This window comes from Gymnoscopelus braueri (assembly GCF_963280865.1).
Source record: "Gymnoscopelus braueri genome assembly, chromosome: 19".
Taxonomy (NCBI): Eukaryota; Metazoa; Chordata; class Actinopteri; order Myctophiformes; family Myctophidae; genus Gymnoscopelus; species Gymnoscopelus braueri.
In genome coordinates, this window is record NC_137621.1 from 27,172,919 (window position 1) to 27,192,361 (window position 19,443).

Genomic DNA, 19,443 nt, shown 5'->3' on the forward strand with positions numbered 1-19,443 from the left:
TAGATTGAACAACAAAGGGGGTCGTAGAAGTACAGAACTTTTTGGAACAGCACAGCTGGTTCCTTGTATTACTCTTGTGGCTTCACTGCATTCCTTCTCTGTTCTCGTCCAACAACAAACAGGAAGCGCTCATTTCTTCATAAAACGACTGACACCTTGGTTGGCCATAGACGTCTCACTTATCCACGTAGCCAACCAATCGCTGTAGAGACGAAGGGCGGAACTTCCTGTAATGTGATGCAAATTTGACGGTCAAGCTTGTTAGTCCCACCTTTTTGTGTTTCCCGCACCGTCAATCAAAATAGAAAAAAAAATCGACCCGAATTCACCGATCAACACTAGCCCGCCTTTGATAAAATAATCATGTTCGGAGTTTAGTTGATAAGATAACCTTCCGATTTACTACCGATCGCGATATGACTGGTACGTAACCTTTAGCGCATCGACGCGTACAACTACTCGGTGAGTTTGTGCCACCTACAGCGGAGCAACGCTACGTCTTTTAATCTTTCTGCTGGAGCTCCAGCGATATGGTTAGCTAACCAGCTAGCTGGCTAGCCGCGGAGTTGACAAAGTAAACATTCAATCTGGGCTCGAGATCGCTTTGGGAATCGTCGCTGCGAAGTTGAGTTTCGCGGTCAACTCCCTTCGGACGGAGTGGTGGGGATGCTTTGCGAGCTTTTCTGGGAGGCAAGAGTCGAAGATTACAGAGTTTGGCTGTAGTTTCCCCCCTCTTCTCTCTCCCTGCTAGCGCCACAGCAGCAGCCAGTGAAACAAGGAGAAATGGCGTCCGCGGACGTGGACAGCAGTCAAAGCGAGTTTCTGCAACACGGCGGCGGAGCGGAAACACAGGTATATCCCGACATTTTAAGATCGCCTTTCTCGCTTTCTCCGAGCCTATGGCTGCTGGATGTTTTTTGAGAGCATGAAGTTCACACGTTTTAAGGTTTTGATGCATGGGGTGAACGCCGTATACTTCCTGTGTTCCCCTCAATAACGGCCACCCACTTTACCCCTCTAAAACCCGCCCATAGTGGGTAGGACACTGGAGTCAGTCACTTGGGTCGGCTTGCTGAAAGATAGCCCCGTAGTACCTTTGGACTGAGGGGATGCAATGGGTCGTGTGGTTTTGTTTGTGTGGAATAACGTCGAATATCAAAACAGTAGTTCTACAGTAACACTCACCCATCCCCCACACACACCTCTGGCGTTCCATCATTCCTATGCACTAGGCAACACCGTCAAATCCTCTAATTCTGAGAATGTACTAAAGGGAACCAAATGGACCCGTAAGGGTTGTACACTCTCTCAGAGTAACAAATGGACGAATTTAAACACTGAAGATGTTGCAGAGTAGGGACTAGGGAGGAAGCCCAACTTGGCTCTGCGTTGGTGGGTTTGCTAGTAAATGCTTGCTGGGGTTTGTTTATAAGCCAACCCAAAATTCTGTCTCTGCTCATGCCATGTTGTTCCCATGATTTACATTTCCACGTCAATACTTTAATCTAATTCCCTTGGGTAACACTCTCCCTTTTTGATCACATCCGGAGTTGAGTTGCTCCCCCAGCCCATCTCTGATGAATCACTCCTTCCTTGGGGAATGGGGAGGTTATATCTATTCTCATGTACTCTATGCTTTTTTCATTCCCAGACGACAGACATGTCCGCTATTCAGCTAACCGGTTCTGACCGATGGGAGGTGTTAACTCCTGTCTCAACTGGGAAGGAAGACCACGGTGTTGTTCACATACAAAATTCGGGAATTGTCACGTCGAATGGGCAGTATGTGCTTGGGGGTATTCACAACCAGCCCATCTACGTTACAGCATCTGGGCATGACGCCTCAGCCAATGGAGTGTCTGGAATTCAGTATCAGGTAAAGAAAAAACAAACGCACATGCACGTGGGCACTCAAACACACTTGTTATTGGCAAGTTAAGTTCAAGACTCAATAGGATAGCCGATTTGCACCAATACAATAAACAGTAGAAGACCAAGTTATATTGAACCTATAACACACATCAGTACACATTTACCAGAATTGTTGATCTATATCTCCAGGTTATCCCACAGATCCAACATGCAGATGGAACGCTTACAGGGTTTTCAGCGCAGGGATTGGATGATGGCACGGGACATATCCAGCTCATTGATGGTAGCCACGGCAACCTTGGTATCAGTGTTGCCACATCGTCAACCACAGACCTCCTGACGCAGGCGGGGCACGTGCAGTCGATACAGGGTGTCTCATTGAGCGGTGGATCAGCGTACACCAGCACAGTACCTGGGCTGCCTGGCAACATAACCTTCGTCCCTATAAACAGCGTGGATCTGGAGTCGTTAGGGTTGACGGGTGCTCAGTCAGTCCCCATAGCAACAGGCGTAACGGCTGATGGTCAGCTGATCATGAGCGGCCAATCACTGGAGACTCAAGGGCAGGAAACCAGAGCCAAGACAGACGCTAGCGCTAACCAAGTGCTCTACGTGCCAACCACCACTTCCTCCTCCACTTCCTCTCATCTTCCTGAGACCATTGATGGCACTGGGGTTCTGACTCAAGCAACAGCTGTGTCTGCTGGTCACTCTGACCCCTCCTCCACAGAAAACTTCAACTCCCACAACCACCTGCACCAGATACAGGTCAGAACAGCTTTACTGTAATACAGCAACAGTTTGTTATTTTGCGGCATCATAAACTATTGCTTTTTTGCACATGTAAGTTTTACGTATTGTAAATCCTGCTCATTCAAGCTGCTTTACCTTTTACCAGAAGACAGTTGTGTATGCTTTTGTGTTGTTGTTGCTACTGACTTTGATATTGGATCAAAAGGAGGTTTGAGAGGCTGAACTTGTTTTACTGTGTTCTACACTGCAGGTGTCTACTTCAAATGCCTCCACTCTCTCCCAGCAAATCCTGCACCTTTCTGGAGACGGCCAGACCCATTTAGCTCAGGGACAGGACCTAACATTGGCTGGTCAGACTCAACAAAATGTGCAGTTTATCAACCCTGGAACCTTCCTCATCCAGGCCCAGACAGTCTCTGCTACCGGGCAGATCCAATGGCAGACCTTCCAGGTAATTTAGTGTTCAGTGTTTTGTTTGGGGTTTTCTTCAACACATTTGCATAGATCCCTACTAGTGATGTGCGGGTCGGGTTTTTTCATGACCCGCCCCGCCCCAACCCGCCACGGAACCCAACCCACCTCAACCCGCCCCACATATAAATCTATGGCTCAACCCGCCCCGCGGTGGGAATATATATATATATATATATATATATATTATAGCGCTCTTTTAAGTACCCTAAATTGCTTTAAATGTCTACAGTAGCACAACATTGTCATGGGCTAAATAAACAAGCATATGTTGTTCAAAATAGTTTTTTTTTGCGTGTGAGAGCGGCTGACCCGCTCACCCGCAGCCCGCATAATTGCCTCTGAAATCCTGACTCGACCACCCGCGCCGCGGGTTGTCCCGCGGGTTACGGGTCGGCCCGCTCATCACTAATCCCTACATTATTTCCCTCATGTTGCTGAAATTGTCCGTGTTTTGTCCTGATTGCATCATTGCTTTGTTATGTCTATGTGATTACTTGCTTATTGTAAGTCGCTTTGGATAAGAACGTCTTCTAAATGCCTGAATTGTAATTGTAGTGTATGTGAGGCAGATGCTTGTGCAGTGCAATGTGTCACATTGACCCCAGTTACATCTTGCTTTAAAATGTGATCTGTATCTGGATATCTTATGTGGATATTGTAAGATCTGATCTAGCCCTGGACTTCAGTGTGAGCCAGACCTGCTCCAGGAGTGGCCTGGCAGACTGGACCACATTCTCATTGAAATGTTTAGTTTACACTTGCATTAATATGCATTTTACAATATGCATAAGATATCCAGATGCAGATTTCATTTGAATGCAACATGCAAGGTGTAAACAGGGTAATTTGTGAGGCAGATTTAGTGCCATCTTTCTCACCAGTTTGACATATAATAAGGTCTTGTTTTGTCTCTCTTCTTCCTTCCTCCTGGCTCTAGGTTCAGGGTGTCCAGTCTCTCCAGGGTCTCCAGTTGCCCCAGGGCCAGGGCCAGCAGCTGACCTTAGCCCCGGTCCAGACACTCCCACTGGGCCAGGGAGGACAGGTCAGCCTGCCTAACCTCCAGACTGTCACTGTCAACTCAGTAACACAGACTGGGGTGCAGTACACACAGGGAGAGGATGCTAATAGTCCAGCGGGTAAGGGACATTCATACATCCCCTCCCTGTCTTTTTCATTGCTGCCGTGTAAAAAACCAAGCAAGTCTGAAATGTTTGAACTTTTAAGATTTATTCAATTTATGAAATGTATGTGTTTATCTTTACGTGCCCACTACAAAAGTTACAAAAAACTGCTGCTCTTAATTTCAAACGTTCTCCTCCTTCCATCCTCAGATATCCATATAAAAGAGGAGCCAGATTCGGAGGAGTGGCACTTAACTGGAGACTCCACTCTGAACACCAGTGACCTGTCAAACCTGCGTGTCCAGATGGGAGATGAGGACATGGACGGACAGATGGGGGAGGGCAAAAGGCTTCGGAGGGTGGCCTGCACCTGCCCCAACTGTAAAGAGTCAGGAGGAAGGTGGGTCGCACAAACTGTATAAATAAATGTTTAGATACCTACATGCACACATCGTTAACTATGCTGTTCAAAATTTTGAATGCATGTTGGATAGAAAATTTGATTCATGCCCTTTTTTGTACCCACGAATACACACATTTACAGTGTCACCATTTTTCCAGATATCTTTTCAAGGTACTACATCCTGCTTATTCCATCAATATTTATATCACAAAGAGGAGAATGCATTGTTTTATTTTCTGTTCACCATCACGGAGAGTTAAAAAGGAATTTAGGGATGTGGGGTTTGTTGTGATAACACACTAGACATATTCCCAGTGGTGATGATCTACCTGTTACTTAGTCTTCTTCTCAAACCCTTGTTGTTCTCACAGGGGGTCAGGCATGGGTAAGAAGAAGCAGCATATCTGTCACATTCCCGGCTGTGCGAAGGTATATGGGAAAACGTCCCACCTGCGGGCCCACCTGCGCTGGCACAGTGGGGAGAGGCCCTTCGTCTGCAACTGGATGTTCTGTGGAAAGAGGTTCACCAGGAGCGATGAGCTCCAGAGACACAGGAGAACACATACAGGTGAGAGTAACATGCAAACTGTGTTTGTTTTTTAAGTCACCGTTACCACTAGAAGCACCGACGCCAAACACACATTGAAAACATCTTTTGTCAGCACAGCTCCAGTCAAACAGACCGACTTCCACCGACAGTGAAACTGGCATTAACGCCAAATGACCACCAGATGGCGCTTCTTACATATGAGCGAGCAGCCACTGCAACAAGCACTGAAGCCACTTAAAAGATGGACAGCAGCTGAAAGTTGCACTTGCACATTCCTAATAACATATTTGACAGTTATACTACTGATTGAATTTCATTCAAAATCATGACAAAGATTTTATCATGTTTTCTCTTTGTGAACCTACATGAGAAAATATAAAAATCATACCTGTGAGCTATAATGCATGTTGTATTTTAACATACAATCCCTTTGTAGATAATGTCTTTAGTTTGATTATATTGTCACTAAAGCCAGCATTGTTAGAACTTAAGTGTTTGATAATTACAATAAAGTAAGGGGCTGTCTCAGAAATTAGGTCTCTGGGTAGATTTACATGAATATAGGTAGCATGCTACTTGTTTTGATACTCGAATCACTGATTCACTCATTGAATAGAAACAGAAAGGTGTCAGAATGAAGCCCATTTTCTCCATTGATTAGTTTAGATTGCTAGACAAGTGGTTCTCAAACTTCAAGGACGCCCATAACTCAAGAGTGTACAAGTTCCATTTGTACACTGTGTTACAGACCTGTAAGGGTACATTTGGAACCCCATCAAGGAAACCTGAGGGTCACTGGAACCCGCTTTAAGAACCAATTATTCTCATGTGAACCTCCTCCCCCATCCCTTCAGTGAATGCCCTGACACACCAAGCTCACATCAGCTGAAAAGATTTCCTCGAGGGTCTGTGGCCAACAATTAATCATCATTTTTGCAGTGTGCAAGTCGGCTTGATGTGTCAGGGCCTTAAAAGATGTCATGACGTGAAGAGACAGGTTTCTGTGGAACAAAAACAAGTCGCATAATAGTTATTATTTTTCTTAGGCCATCCTGTAAAAGTAGGGACTTGACTGTCTGTGAGGATACTGGTAGGTGAATAATTGCGCCATCTGGTGACACAAGGGGAAATTAATTCATGGGTGGGAGATGAGCCAGTTGTAAAAATAATACAGGGATAGCACACATACATAGAATACTTTTTAAATCCTTGCAATGTGGAGAAAAAAAAAAAAGAATAAATATTTAGGAAAGCGGTCGGTTGTTGGAAGTGGTGGACAAAATACTCAACCCCAGTACTTGAGTCAAAGTGAAAGTTGCTCAGTCAAATGTATACTTTTAAAAAGTATTCAAAGTACATCTTTTTTTAATATCAATGTATTGCTGTATTGAAATGTAGTCATTTAAAAAAATAAAATAAAATGTTTTACAGAAAGTTAGCAGATCTACAAGCTCACAATGCACCACATTGCGAGCATGTAGATCTGCTATTTGTTACTATATGAATTAACCACCTATGCACCATTTCAAATAATGTACTTTTTCCCCTTCCTAGAAATATAGTGGAGTCAAAGGTACAACATTTGTCTTTGAAATGTAGTAGAGTCACAAGTGTCCAAAAATATAAATACTCAAAAATATACTTAAGTACATTACTCAAGCAAACGTCAAATTTGGAATTTCGGCACCTCTTGATAAAATAGGGCTTTACAGATGTGGATTGGATATAATTTTCTTTGACATGGGTTGTTTTGTGTGTGTTGTTAGCTAGCCTGTTAGGCTGCTATGACTTGAATGTGTATGTTTTTAAACTATTCTTATTTTTCTGACAGGGGAGAAGAAATTTGTGTGTACAGAGTGCTCAAAGAGGTTTATGAGGAGCGACCACCTGGCCAAACACATTAAGACTCACCAGAACAAAAAAGGGGGAGTTGCCGTCTCATCTCCGAATCCCGGCGAAGCCATCATCACCGCTGACGGAAGCGCACTCATCCTTCAAACCACTACTCACGACCTCGTAGCCAATCAGGAGATTCCTTTGCAGCTGGTCACCGTGGCGCCCGGTGAGGTCATCATGGAATAAGACGGGGGGTGTGGTCTACTCAATATTAGGAACTGGCCTATCACAGGGACCTCAGGCTTTTCTCCCCCTTACTATTTTTTTTAAAACATATGAATATATACGTAAATATATATGACAAATATATATATTTTAAGTAAGAATTATCACGAATTTATGTTCGTTTTGCAGTCTTTTTATAGGCGGGCAAAAAAAAACAATGAAATGTGGTTGCTATGTACACACGCGCAAACATACACATACGCACACACACTCAAATGCAACACAAATACTCAACACAATGAAATGCCTTATTTTGTATCATACTCTTGTATAAAATGCTGGAGGTGCATGTGTTTTTTAAGCTTTGTGGATGATGTAACTGTAATGGGGAAAGTGTTTGTCAAATGATGAATATGGTGGGGGTTTTAGGAAGAGGAATGAGTATCTCTCCAGAATGATCATTTGGACTTTTTAATCATTCGCTCTGGAGAGCTGGGCTCCTTGTGTACTAAGCAGGCATGTGGTTTTGACACACCCTACATACGAAGCAGCACGGCATGTACATCTGGACTGTAGCACTGATGGCTGGCATGAAATTCCTGCTCAAAACATGCAATAACTCTTACGCAATCACCTATTTTCCACAATACAGTCCCGTTTGTTTTCATGCCATGCTGCTTCAGTTAGATCATGTTGGCTGGAGGTCAGAATAGGATAACTAGGACGACGGTGACACTGTTTGAACTTATCTTAGGAGCGGTCTTGTCACTTCCTGGGATTTGGAAAAATGCAAATGGCTCTGAACAGGGGCAACTTCTTCCAAGTATATTGCTCTTCTCAGCAAGCAAAATGTCTGGTTATCTGTCCTTATGAGCGCACATGGTTCGCTGTGCTCACCTAAGTCAGAGGTGTCTTCATTTTAAATGCTTTTTTTTCCAGCCCTTGTTTCCCATTCATACTTTGTTGTAAATTCACGTTATATTCAGTTATATGTGCGTTTCACACTTGTCTGGGTCTTGTCAAAACGAAGCCTTGGTTGGTAACCGTAGAAAATGACGGTCACTCGGTTACACACACATCGATCTTGATACGTTCAACTTCGTATGGTGGCAGGGGAGTGGAAAAAACAAAGATGCACCCAAATGCAAAACGCTGCCATATGATTCAGTGAGAAATATATGCAACAAATTGTCAGCTCATGTGGACAATAAAATTTGTGGACTTGTGGAACATTCCAATTGGACACAGTGTGACATGGGATTTACAATATTTTTTTCCAATAGCCATTCTGTGTGATTCTGGTGACTTGTCACCGAGTCGGGAAACAATCATGCCATTGTTTGTTTTTTCCCTCAGTTTTGTCCATGTTCGTAGTATCCATTTACATGTATATTCTCTTTATTTTTCACATTGTTTATAGAAGCCATTATTTAGTTAACGGAATCTGTTGTATCAAAACATTATTTTAACTGATTTATTTTTCTTTTTTTTTAAAGAATGTGTAAAATTTGAATGTTACTTTTTGTAAAACCTTTTTTCAAATGGATCACAATAAAAGTCTGAAACCTTCCAGTAATAAGTTAACGTGTTGATGCGCCACACCGCTCAAAACTGTTTCTCTTGTGCTTCATAAGATTCCTGGAACATGTAGCAGCGTGTTCAGTGTACTGTATATACATACACAATGATCTGCATACAGATAAAAGAAAACACATGGCCCATTAAGACCCTGAGGCCAATTCTACAAATGCCTTCTAAATCAGTAGTTCTCACAATTTAAAGCTTGTTCAAAAATAGCAGCAGATCGTGCCGCGCTGTGAGCTTGTATATCTGCTATCTTTGAACGTTTTTGAAAAATTTAAATGACTCATGCTTTCCCGGTTTTAATGGGTTAAGACAAATGCTACTACACTAGCAAGGGCTTTACATACACACAAAGAAGACAATGCCGCTAAGACCACACACATTGAATAGAGAATTTTATTTAAGAAAAAAATTGATTGCCAACAGTTAACAGTACAGGTAGTCAAAACAATGATTTAGCTGCTGAGTTATCATGAAGGGTCCTTGGCTATAGTGACTCTGATTTAACAGTTGAATCAGATCCCCGTCTGCCATAACATACTAGATCTGTGCTGCAGAGTCTTAAAAATCTGATGTTTCCAGTGTAAATGCAGCCTCTTTTTAATCACATAAATGGGTGGGTTACGCGACATTAGCTTCCCTCAGCTTAACATGTCAAATTAAACTGCACTTCATGTTCTAATAATGGAGACGACATTCTCAGAGGTTTTGTTACAGACAACATTGAAGTAAAGCATGTTGGTGTCAATGGCTGCCTTGTAACTAGAAGGTCACAGGTTTGATCATCACTGTTAGACAATCTGTGTTTATGTAGGAATAGAAACTGATGCCCATTTACAGTTAGGGTCTTAGAAATAATATTTTGGCAGTCCTGGAAAACATCTACTTCGTTGAAGCCATTAACCTGGTGGAAGACCTGCTGCTGCCATTAACTTCCTCTGGACAGGATTCAGAAGCCCTGAATCTGATCAATATCATTGTCTCGGGTCTCAAGTGCACACAGTCCAACATAAAGACTTGAGATTAATTTAAAGACAAGACATTTGTTTGAAATGGCTAGACTTAATGTCAGGGAGAAAACAACATTCTAGGTCCATTTCCCGCATACACAGATTACTGCAGTACAATAGGAAGCCAATGAACAAACTATTTGGTGTCTCAGATTTGAAGAGTAGTAAAAATTACATGTTCAGCAGTAACTAAAATACAAACACATTTACTAAAATTGTATCCACAGAATTGTCCAAAACAAAAACAACTGATATTGTGATAATAACTATATTCTTAACTGTTTAACCAGCCCTTTCCCTTTCACCTCAAGTGTGCTTGATCAAATTTACATACAAACTGGCCTTTTCTTCTACCATGAGAAATTCAGTCAGCTTGCTGTCTGCATCTCGGCAGGTCTTGCCACTATAGCCTGAAACCTAGTTCCCTGAGTTTGATACTGTGACATTAACTTTCCACAGGAAACTGGGGTTGGGGATGCAATCAAGGCTGTCTGATTTTTATTTAAACAAAGCAGTTTTTTTTCTTCTTTCATGAGCCCAGTTGCGGTGTCAGTGATGTATAAACAGAGCTCCTAAGCATTTTCTGTATCCATGTTCCTTGACATACGTAATTTCTTGATTGGATCGTATTTTTTACTTTTTATTCTTTTGATAAGATGGATGCTAATTGCAATAGGGCAATCTAACCATCTAATTACAAAATGGAGGCACCACTCTATAGCTGACAAATACTCTTCAGACACTTTAGTAATGACCAAACCTTGTAGGACCTGGATGTGATCAAATAATTTGGGTTCTTTTCCAACTACCTATAGGGACCTTGCTCAAACTATAAAAGACTAAACAGGCTTAAATCATCACAACACTACCAGAGAAATTAACACAGGTCACCTGCCAAATTCTGTAAAATTTTGGCTCTGGCTGAAACATTTCCCAAAGGCTAGCAGCCACTTTGGCACGTTAACAACAAATATTTGGGAAGGTTTCGGTGTGGTTCTATCAGAGAAATCAAATGGCCTGGGAAAATAGTGGAAGCAGCCAGTGCATGTTTTGGATACAATGTGGACTACAAATTTTGTTTCCTGTCCAGATCAGAGTTGATCCAACTGTGATAACCTCTAGCTAGCCTAGCTCCATTTTCTCTCAGTTAAAATTATAATTATAATTCAATATAACCCAATGGAATTGGACTGAACTGGCCTCAGCTGTTCTATCTAGACAGATGGTTTGTCAGGCGATTAAGTTAATGAGCAGTTATGGTCATGGGTAATGATCACATTGGAACAGTTCCTCTTTGTGCTTACAGATGCAGCCAAAGTCGGGATATTCAATCAGTGCAAAACTTACACAGGCCAAATGTAAAACAGGGAGGGAAAATAAAGTGATTTGGGAAGAAAGAATCCATATACAAGGCTGTTATGCAAATACACACACACACACACACACACACACACACACACACACACACACACACACACACACACACACACACACACACACACACACACACACACACACCTTCACCTGACCATTGTAGTTTCCCCTCACACTGTATATAAAGAAAACAGAACAAGAAAATAAATTCAACCATTTGTGGTCTGTGTGCCAGGAGTCAGCTGTTCCCCAGGAGGAGAGGTGTCTCTCCCATGAAGCAGACTCTTTAAACAGAGTCTAATTCACTGCCTTGTCACAGTCTCCAGTGGACACTCACAACTCTGTGTGAACATCTGGGAGACAGAGAAAGAGAGGGAGAAAATGTGCTTCAACAACAGATGCTCACAAATCACGATGGATACTTAAGTAACTAGACCAGGTCAAAACCCAGTATATGTCTGGACCTTGTCAGGGCAATGTGTGAGATTGTGGGCAATTTGTTAGAGGGATGGTCAGTGGGAGTGTCTATAATGCGAATTCCTGGATATGAAATGTTTATCTGCAATTTCTTATAGTGGTCCCAGTTATATTTGTTGTTAAGGTAGGGTAAGTGATACGTTGTGGCACTTAAAACAAAACGTTTTTTCTTTTTGTTAAAATGTTAAAGCACTATATTCTGATAGTAATCATTTCATTGCTATAGTCAGAGTGTTTGAGTCAGGTGGGTTGAAATGGAAAATCCCTTACCCTACCTTTAAAGTGTAATAAAAAAGCATATCACATGAAATGGTATTATGTTGATATAAATGAAGTTGTAAGTATGTTCAAAACTGTTACTTCTCACTTAAAAAACATTCTCTCAAATTCATAAGACCAGACAAAACACTTCTAATTTGAGATGGACTTTTACTTGAGGTCATGCGATTGCCTTAGCAACTCACTGTACTAATGAGCTGTGTGTGTGTTTCAGTTTCTCAGAAAAGAAAACTAAGGGCACATTTTCAAATCTAGTTAAAAAATGTAGGTGATTTTATTTGTATAAAATCCCTAAATTTTTAACTAGATTTTGTGACACAACAGTAGTATTGTGAAGATTAGTTGTCAGTTTTCTTGTCCGCCAATGCAGCTGGTTGGTGAGAAATGCGTTCTGGATATTTGGTCCACACAAGTCACCTCCCAATGCATCCTCGATAAAGTGGCTGGATTAATTACACAGCTGGGCATTTGGACTGAACATGGCTAGATGTGAACTGTGACAGAACTAGGGAAGTGACTAATGATGTTTCACAGCTTCACGAGAACACAAGTACAGACAAGTAGTTATTAAGAAACAGCTCAATCAGATGTATGATTTGAAAGACAATATAATGAAGCACATTATATGTGGCAATCCGACATTTAAGGATAAGCAGGTAAAAAACAAACTGCGGGCAAGTGAAACCTGTCTAGACCTGGCTGGTCGGGCAAGTACTGATTGAGCATGATGTTTTGTTTTGTTTTCAACTTTTCATTCTTAATTCACATCATCAGTTGCAGGCTGCCTCTGTCTGCCTTTTCCGAACCTCTCTGCCTAAGAAGGTCTCCTGACTGCCAACCTAAAGTGTGCAAGTTGACATTTCACCTGAATGCATAAATGCTTGTGCATGTTTATAAGACTGGTCTGACCTTGCTGCATGTTCATCATCAGTGTGCGTGTACGTTGATGAAACGGAAACGCACTTAATAATTGTGTTCTTCAAAGCGACTGAGGCAAAGTCATGTCATTTTAAATAACTGCTGCACACAAGACAAACATACCGGTTATCTAATAAAGTTTTTTAAATTCAGTTGATATTTATAATAGATACCTCATTGGCCACTTCTGTTCATTGGAGACTCATCATGGCCGGCATATTTTATAGGGAGAGCTGTGCCTCCGACTTTAGACATAGGGTATGTCTATTGAAACAGGAGGTCTCAGACATATTTCTTGCAGTGGAGTTATGGCAAGCTGCCCTACACTTTACATAAGGCGTTGGCATGCGGTCCAGTGGCCAATGGGGCCAATCTACCTATGATTAGTTATTAGGCCGACTATATCCGATAGCGATGACTGGTCTGCGATTGCATAGTCTGCTGTTAGGCCAACTGACCAACAATGCTGTAACTTCAGTCAATCAAAGGCATGCAAGTCTATTAGGTCCAGCCAAAAAAAGATGCAAGGCCTGAATCGTGGAATTTACTTTGAGAACTTTTAAGATTAAGAAGGGAAAAAAACAGTGTTTGCTGGATTCAGCCTCCAGCTGAAAGAGGGAGAGAGAGGTCTCTCTCTCATGTATTTATGCCTGCATGTGTGTGGGGGTTAAATACCTGTGTCTGGCTTCTGTGCTGTGTTGTTATCTGCCACTCTCTGCTGAACTTTGGTCTGCAGACGTTTAACCTCCTGGTCGTAGTCTGTCCACTCTGCTACGATTCTCACAGCAGCTTGCAGCTTGGGTTCCTTGGTCATGGGGTTGTTACACTGTGGAGAGAAGAAAACAAGAAGTAAAGAGAGCGGAAGGAAGCACAACATCTGATTGATTGATTGATTGATTGATGTACTTTATTTAGTAAGACATGAGAAACAGTACTACATGGAAGTACAATTCACAATACAAAGTCTACTAAACTGGATAACTCATAAAAGCTTGTTTAAAATGAGTTCCCATGCACACAAATCATGATGACATATAAGAGACAGACAGACGGGGACGGGACGGGACGGGGGGCGTTAGGTTAAGACTTTGACAGGGCCCAGTTTGGAATTGCAGCCTCATCTGAAAGTGGAATTGTTATTAAACGCAAACCATAACTAGGATTATCATTTATTTGTGATTTGATGTCTGTACTACTAATAATAAAAAGAGTTTTGTTGTTGTGAACATTGTTGTTTGTGTTATGCTAGTCATAGTTTTAAGTTGCCATCAGAGATCTCCGCCTATGATACGTCTGGGGACATCGAAATCAGTGGTAGTAGCTAGAAACAGCGGCCAAGACAAGTCGTTAACAAAACTACACCTACTGCTTTGAAAATTAACAATGTCACCATAGCACTTTTTTAGTTTGGGAGGTTGTCATCAGTCATCAGTCAGTTGAACTAAACATTTAGAGAGTGACTTGTTGTGAGCCTTTTCTAGTCACATCCTTTTTAAATATTTTTTTATCCCACGATTTTGTAACCCATTTTTCACCCAGTGCCAATTGCCTATGTACTCCTGGGCGCTACTCTTCCTCTGCCAGCCTAGGGAGAGCCCAGAACTGAGCTCATGCCTCTTTCAGTGCATGAGGAGCTAGCAAACCACCTTTTATCACCTGACAGATGGGAGTTTCCCCGGTTGGACGTAGCGTGTGGAAGAACACGTTATTCCAACCAGTTCCTTTCCCCTCTATCAGGCGCCCGGGCTGACCAGAAGGAGGCAGTATAGAGACCAAGATAACTAATGTTTTTGTGAGGGCACCTACCCTAGGGGACACGGGGAGAACATACAAACTCCACACAGAAAGGCCTTTTCGCCAACCCCACCTAGGGTGTGGGCACTGATGACGGAGGAGAGGGCACGCCTCCAGCGCCCACAGCTTCCCCCGGCGGGAATCGAACCCAGGACCTTCTAGCTGTGAGCGGACAGCGCTACCGACTGCGCCACCGTGCCCCTTTAGTCACATCCTTGATGTTCACAAACTGATAACAGGCTCCTACCAGGTCTATGGTCTTGGCCTTCTTCTTGGAGCTGTCGTCACACCAGGTCTCACACCACAACCACTCCTGGGGCAGGGACTTGATGGGTACCTGGTGGATCATGTTGTTGGGAAGATCCTGCACAGAGGCAAAGAACAAGTACATCTATTAACTTTTATCTATATAGTTCCTTTTAAATGAGTAAGTTCAGTAAGTTAAGCCATTTACGGTAATAACACACCAGCCGAAAGACTGATACAAGAAAGTGGGGGAAAGTACTTTAACGAATGAGGGAGACAGATGGAGGAAACATGCTTTTTACAAAGTTTAGTTCATGGATATCCTGAGATGTCAACAGATGCACACCTGATCGAGGTTAGACAAGCTGTTAGGGTCCTGGCTGAGTCCCTGGTACTGTCCTCTGAGACGGTCCCCTGCAGCTATCTTGCGGAACTTCTTCAGATCCACAACATACAGGGCACTGGGCAGGGGAGGTGGGGTATGAAGGGAGGTCAGCAGACATGAGTTTATTCTTCACCCATCAAAACGAATCATATTCCACTACTTCAAGACATACATTCCTGCAGTTTAAAGTAGAAGCCTAGTCACCAGAGTTTATGTATACCTGATGTGGTACTTGCGTCCAGCGAGGTGGCTGGACCAGTAGCCAGATTTCCAGAAGCGAAAGCCGTCCATCTCTCTCCTGCTCTCACAGAAGGGAGTGTATCCATATGGAGCGCCCTCCAGGTCAAAGTCACGAAGCTCCTTGAGATCAGTGCGCACAATCTGCAGCAGAGGAGGAAGACGAATGTGTGAATGAGTATTATGGTCAGAGTGCAGGGTGTAGGGTAAATAACAGAGAATCTTAGGACTATGACATCTTATATAAACATTCTGAGGAAATCTCAGGTAAGATGGCAAATATGGTTCAGAACATGATGTGTGCTCAACTCACAATTATTTATAGAAGCAAGTGTTTCCTTGGGTAAATAAACCTTTGTCAGTCTGTGTACAGGAATATTAACTAATTTCCTGCCATACACGCATAAAGTCGTTCTATTAAATAGTCCACTTGCCCGCCAACACGCATAAAGTCGTTCAATTAAAAAACTTAGGCACGCTGTTTTAGGCACCGTAACGCAGCTCTGGGATGATCCATCGTCACTCAGAGAAGAAGTATGTGGATGTGACATCATTCCAAAAAACGTCACATCCATCCGCCCTGACAATGGGATTTTCAGAAAAACACCTCTAACTCAGATGCTGTTTTTTGCATTGAAAACCACCGCCCAAAATGGCGGATCGCGGTTGGAATGTTGTTGTTCCTCTGAATACACAGATCCCTCCGCCTACCCACGGGGACCATTTTTTTTGCTTTTTTTTAACACAATGTCGCTTCCATGGCGTTTCAAAGATCATCGATTAAGGTAATTACGCTGGCAAGGGGATAACAAACGATGTTTAATACCTTTGCGGGTGATGTGTTAAGACTAAAGCCCTATTTGCAGGTACTTATCCCATGATGAATAGGGCTTGAGAAACACTTTTCGTGTACAAAAAATATGGATAGGAAGTTGTCTTGGACACTGCAGTCTACACTGTGTTTGTGTACATGTGCGAATGTTAACCTGGTCAGCGTCCACAAACAGGAACTTGTCGACAGAGAGGGGGAAGAGCACGTCCAGGAAGAGGATTTTGTAACCCCAGATGATCCTCTGTTTTTCTGTCTGCTGGTGGAGCCAGCGGGGCCATTTATACTGGACCAGTTCATACTGGAAACCATACTCCTCTGCCATGTGGGGAATGAACTCCTGTAGAAACACACACACAAACAGGGCTGTGACTGTATGTAAATACACACATGCACATCTATGCCTGGGATATTTTCAGGACAACACAAAGAAGCAGAGAATAAATCTACAAGGTAAACATCCCTATTCTGGGGAAAACATTCTGTGAAAATAGCAGATATACAAGCTCATAATATGTCCTATTGCGACGCGTTGTGAGCTTGTACAATACATTGGCTATTTTCTGCAGAGATTTGGCTAGGATGAAAAAAGAGGGGCCAAGGATAGAGCCCTGGGGGACAATGAAGTTTAAAGTATGTGAAAGATGAATAAAATCTAAAAGAGTTCAAGTTTTCTATAAAACCTAGTAGAAAAACTCTGCTGCAGATATCATACACCAGTTAGTTTTAAGCATTCGTTTGAAAATGATGTCACACACACACAGCAAAACCTACAGTGAAAATCTCCATTTTAATGTTTAATTTATTGTACCTTGAAGGTTGGCGACAGGTAGTTCTTGAGGAACCAGAACTTGACCGGGGTTTTGGTGTTCTTTATAACAGAGAGCATCATGATCCTGAAAGGTAAAACCAAGAGAGACACAGATGTGAGAACAAGAGGATGGCAGTATCAACGAAGAAGCATCACTATTCAGCTGTCAGTGATATTTCTGGGTTTTATTCTTTCTAGGATTTTGGAGAATAACATTCCTCGCCTTTTTATTGTGTGCTGTGTGTGTGTGTGTGTGTGTGTGTGTGTGTGTGTGTGTGTGTGTGTGTGGGGGGGAAGGACGACGACGACGACACTCACCTTAGGAACCTCTCATACAGATGGCCTGAGGCTAATGAAAATATATTTATGACATCATCTTTTTCTTGTTTAGGTTCCTCTGTCTTTGTTCCCACCGAGAACCCTCTGACAGAGAAAGAGAGATTATTAGGAGACAATGCTTGATAAAATGACTGACAGTTAACTCTTTGACTGCGGACGACGCGATAACGCGTCAAGTGCTACTTTGTCCAGTTGGCCGTCGATGCGTTCGACGCGCTTGACGCGCGTTCATTGTTTAATCTCTGATTGCGCTATGCTGCTTAATAGTTATTCTCGAGTTCCACTTACTTCACGGACATCTGCATCCGGTTTCATGTCCTGGATTCCGTTTCCGTTTTTTTTTTTTTTTTTTCCCCAGTCATTTTCGTCCAAAATAGGTAAATAAACGATTTTTCACACGGTATAACGGACAAACGGACAGGTTCTCTTCTATAATCTATGGTCTGGGTGACGATCAGTCATCGCCGTCGTGTATCACATCGTAATTTTTGCCGATCAAAACAATCTGGGACGACGTCACATCCGTTTTCATGTTTTTCCCTGTCTAATCTATCAAGAAGGGTGAGAGAGACCCAACGACCTGATCACGCTGTCATGTGCTGCTCTCTAGTGGCGGATTTGTGCTGGGTCTTTAAATTATGTGTCCTTAAATTATTTTCATGAGAAAAATTCAAAATATAAAAATAAAAAAACACGAAAATTGCTGGCACTGGGGGAGTACTTTATGAAAATACTCTGGCAGTCAAAGAGTTAAGAGTTATGAATATTTTTCAAGACTACTTAAAACAGAGGCAGCCAAATATGCAGGAGTCAGCATGGCAACATCATGCACCTTTTTACAAAATAGATTTAATACAAATATTACAAGTAGAAAAAGTACGATAAAAACAGTGGAAAGATCCAATAAAATGGTGTCAGAAAAGATCACAGGTCGCAGAGGACTGCAATGGAAATAAGGCTGCTGGCTTTGTTGTGTTTATATCCTTGACAATTAAACATCTATTATTGTCTGCCTTTGATGTGAAATAAATTCATTCATTCATTCAACACTGAAAACATATTGTAAAAAGATTCGAACAGAGGACCAAGAGTACAAGGAAAAGGTTGTATTTACCAAATGAAAGCGTCATCAACATCTTACCTGGTCAGAGATTCCCAGAAGCCAGAGTCGTTCTCCTGGGTGTTGTCACTCAGCAGCTCCTCATTAAACTTGTCTGGCTTCTTCTGGACCTGAGCACACCATTTAAAAATGTGTTGAGTTAACTTATACTTTATTCTTCCCCATGGGGAAATTCATCCAACACATTTTAACTATTGGGAGCAGTGGGCAGCCACTGAGCAGTGCCCAGGGAGCCAGCTCCAGCTCTACAATAGGTCCCTAACATGCATGTGTTTTAGTGTGGACACCCTACTTCCGGCTATTCATCAAGTCACTGAAATGTCTGATAAGTCTATAAGCACACAAGACGAGGCATTTGGGAATGCTAAAATATCAGATTGTTGGGACAAACGGCCTGTGTGTAGTAGCATCACTGTGCTTTATGGGCTGTCACATAGCTGTCTCTCTCATGGAGTATAAACGATGCTTCACTATCAACTATATCCATCTACAGCCTCTGCCTTCATATTAGTCCAACTTGTTTCTATCTTTCCTAACCATACCTGTCGTCTCTGACATAAATGTAATCATTTTCTTGATTTTAAAGTGCCGACAATCATTGAGTTCAACGCAACCAAGCTGCGGTGAATGCCTTGCAGTGCGGCAAATAACAAGACACGATGTTGTACGATGACAAACGTCAAAACAACATGTTTTGGGTAATTGCATTATCAAAAATGAAAGCATTCTGACAGCAATGTATGATGTCTGCAAAGCAAGTGTTTCAAGGGGAATCAAACTTATCTGCGTTTGGTGTAGATTGAAGG

At 42.3% G+C, this 19,443-nt stretch overlaps 2 protein-coding genes across 3 annotated transcripts in view; one reads left to right on the forward strand and one right to left on the reverse strand.

Annotated features, from left to right (window-relative positions):
• Positions 1-284: 284 nt before the first annotated feature.
• On the forward strand, positions 285-8,803 carry LOC308074329 (transcription factor Sp3-like). 2 transcript variants are annotated; one of them, XM_080413740.1, is made up of 8 exons: positions 285-852; positions 1,652-1,876; positions 2,074-2,640; positions 2,876-3,076; positions 4,037-4,235; positions 4,431-4,620; positions 4,995-5,191; positions 7,005-8,803. In XM_080413740.1, exons 1-8 carry the CDS (start codon positions 784-786, stop codon positions 7,253-7,255), a joined length of 1,899 nt encoding a protein of 632 aa, XP_080269866.1. In that variant the 5' UTR covers positions 285-783; the 3' UTR covers positions 7,256-8,803. The 2 variants fall into 2 exon arrangements, with proteins under 2 accessions (XP_080269866.1, XP_080269865.1); XM_080413739.1 differs by having other exon boundaries at positions 287-852; positions 2,062-2,640.
• Positions 8,804-11,220: 2,417 nt separating this feature from the next.
• uggt1 (UDP-glucose glycoprotein glucosyltransferase 1) overlaps positions 11,221-19,443 on the reverse strand; it is a 37,116-nt gene continuing 28,893 nt past the window's right edge. Inside the window, exons 32-40 of the mRNA XM_080414649.1 lie at positions 18,659-18,747; positions 17,497-17,601; positions 17,179-17,263; positions 16,525-16,707; positions 15,522-15,682; positions 15,263-15,377; positions 14,918-15,034; positions 13,552-13,702; positions 11,221-11,555 (exon numbers count right to left, since the gene is read on the reverse strand). Coding sequence (XP_080270775.1) covers positions 11,536-11,555; positions 13,552-13,702; positions 14,918-15,034; positions 15,263-15,377; positions 15,522-15,682; positions 16,525-16,707; positions 17,179-17,263; positions 17,497-17,601; positions 18,659-18,747 — 1,026 coding nt within the window. The 3' untranslated portion in view covers positions 11,221-11,535. The remainder of the gene's footprint in view (positions 11,556-13,551; positions 13,703-14,917; positions 15,035-15,262; positions 15,378-15,521; positions 15,683-16,524; positions 16,708-17,178; positions 17,264-17,496; positions 17,602-18,658; positions 18,748-19,443) is intronic.

Bases quoted from the DNA above. Each gene is read 5' to 3' on its own strand.
- LOC308074329 (XM_080413739.1), top strand. From the start codon at position 784: ATGGCGTCCGCGGACGTGGACAGCAGTCAAAGCGAGTTTCTGCAACAC. The intron at 2,641-2,875 runs GTCAGAACAGCT...TCTACACTGCAG, and splicing joins ACCACCTGCACCAGATACAG to GTGTCTACTTCAAATGCCTC. The intron at 5,192-7,004 runs GTGAGAGTAACA...TTTTTCTGACAG, and splicing joins ACACAGGAGAACACATACAG to GGGAGAAGAAATTTGTGTGT.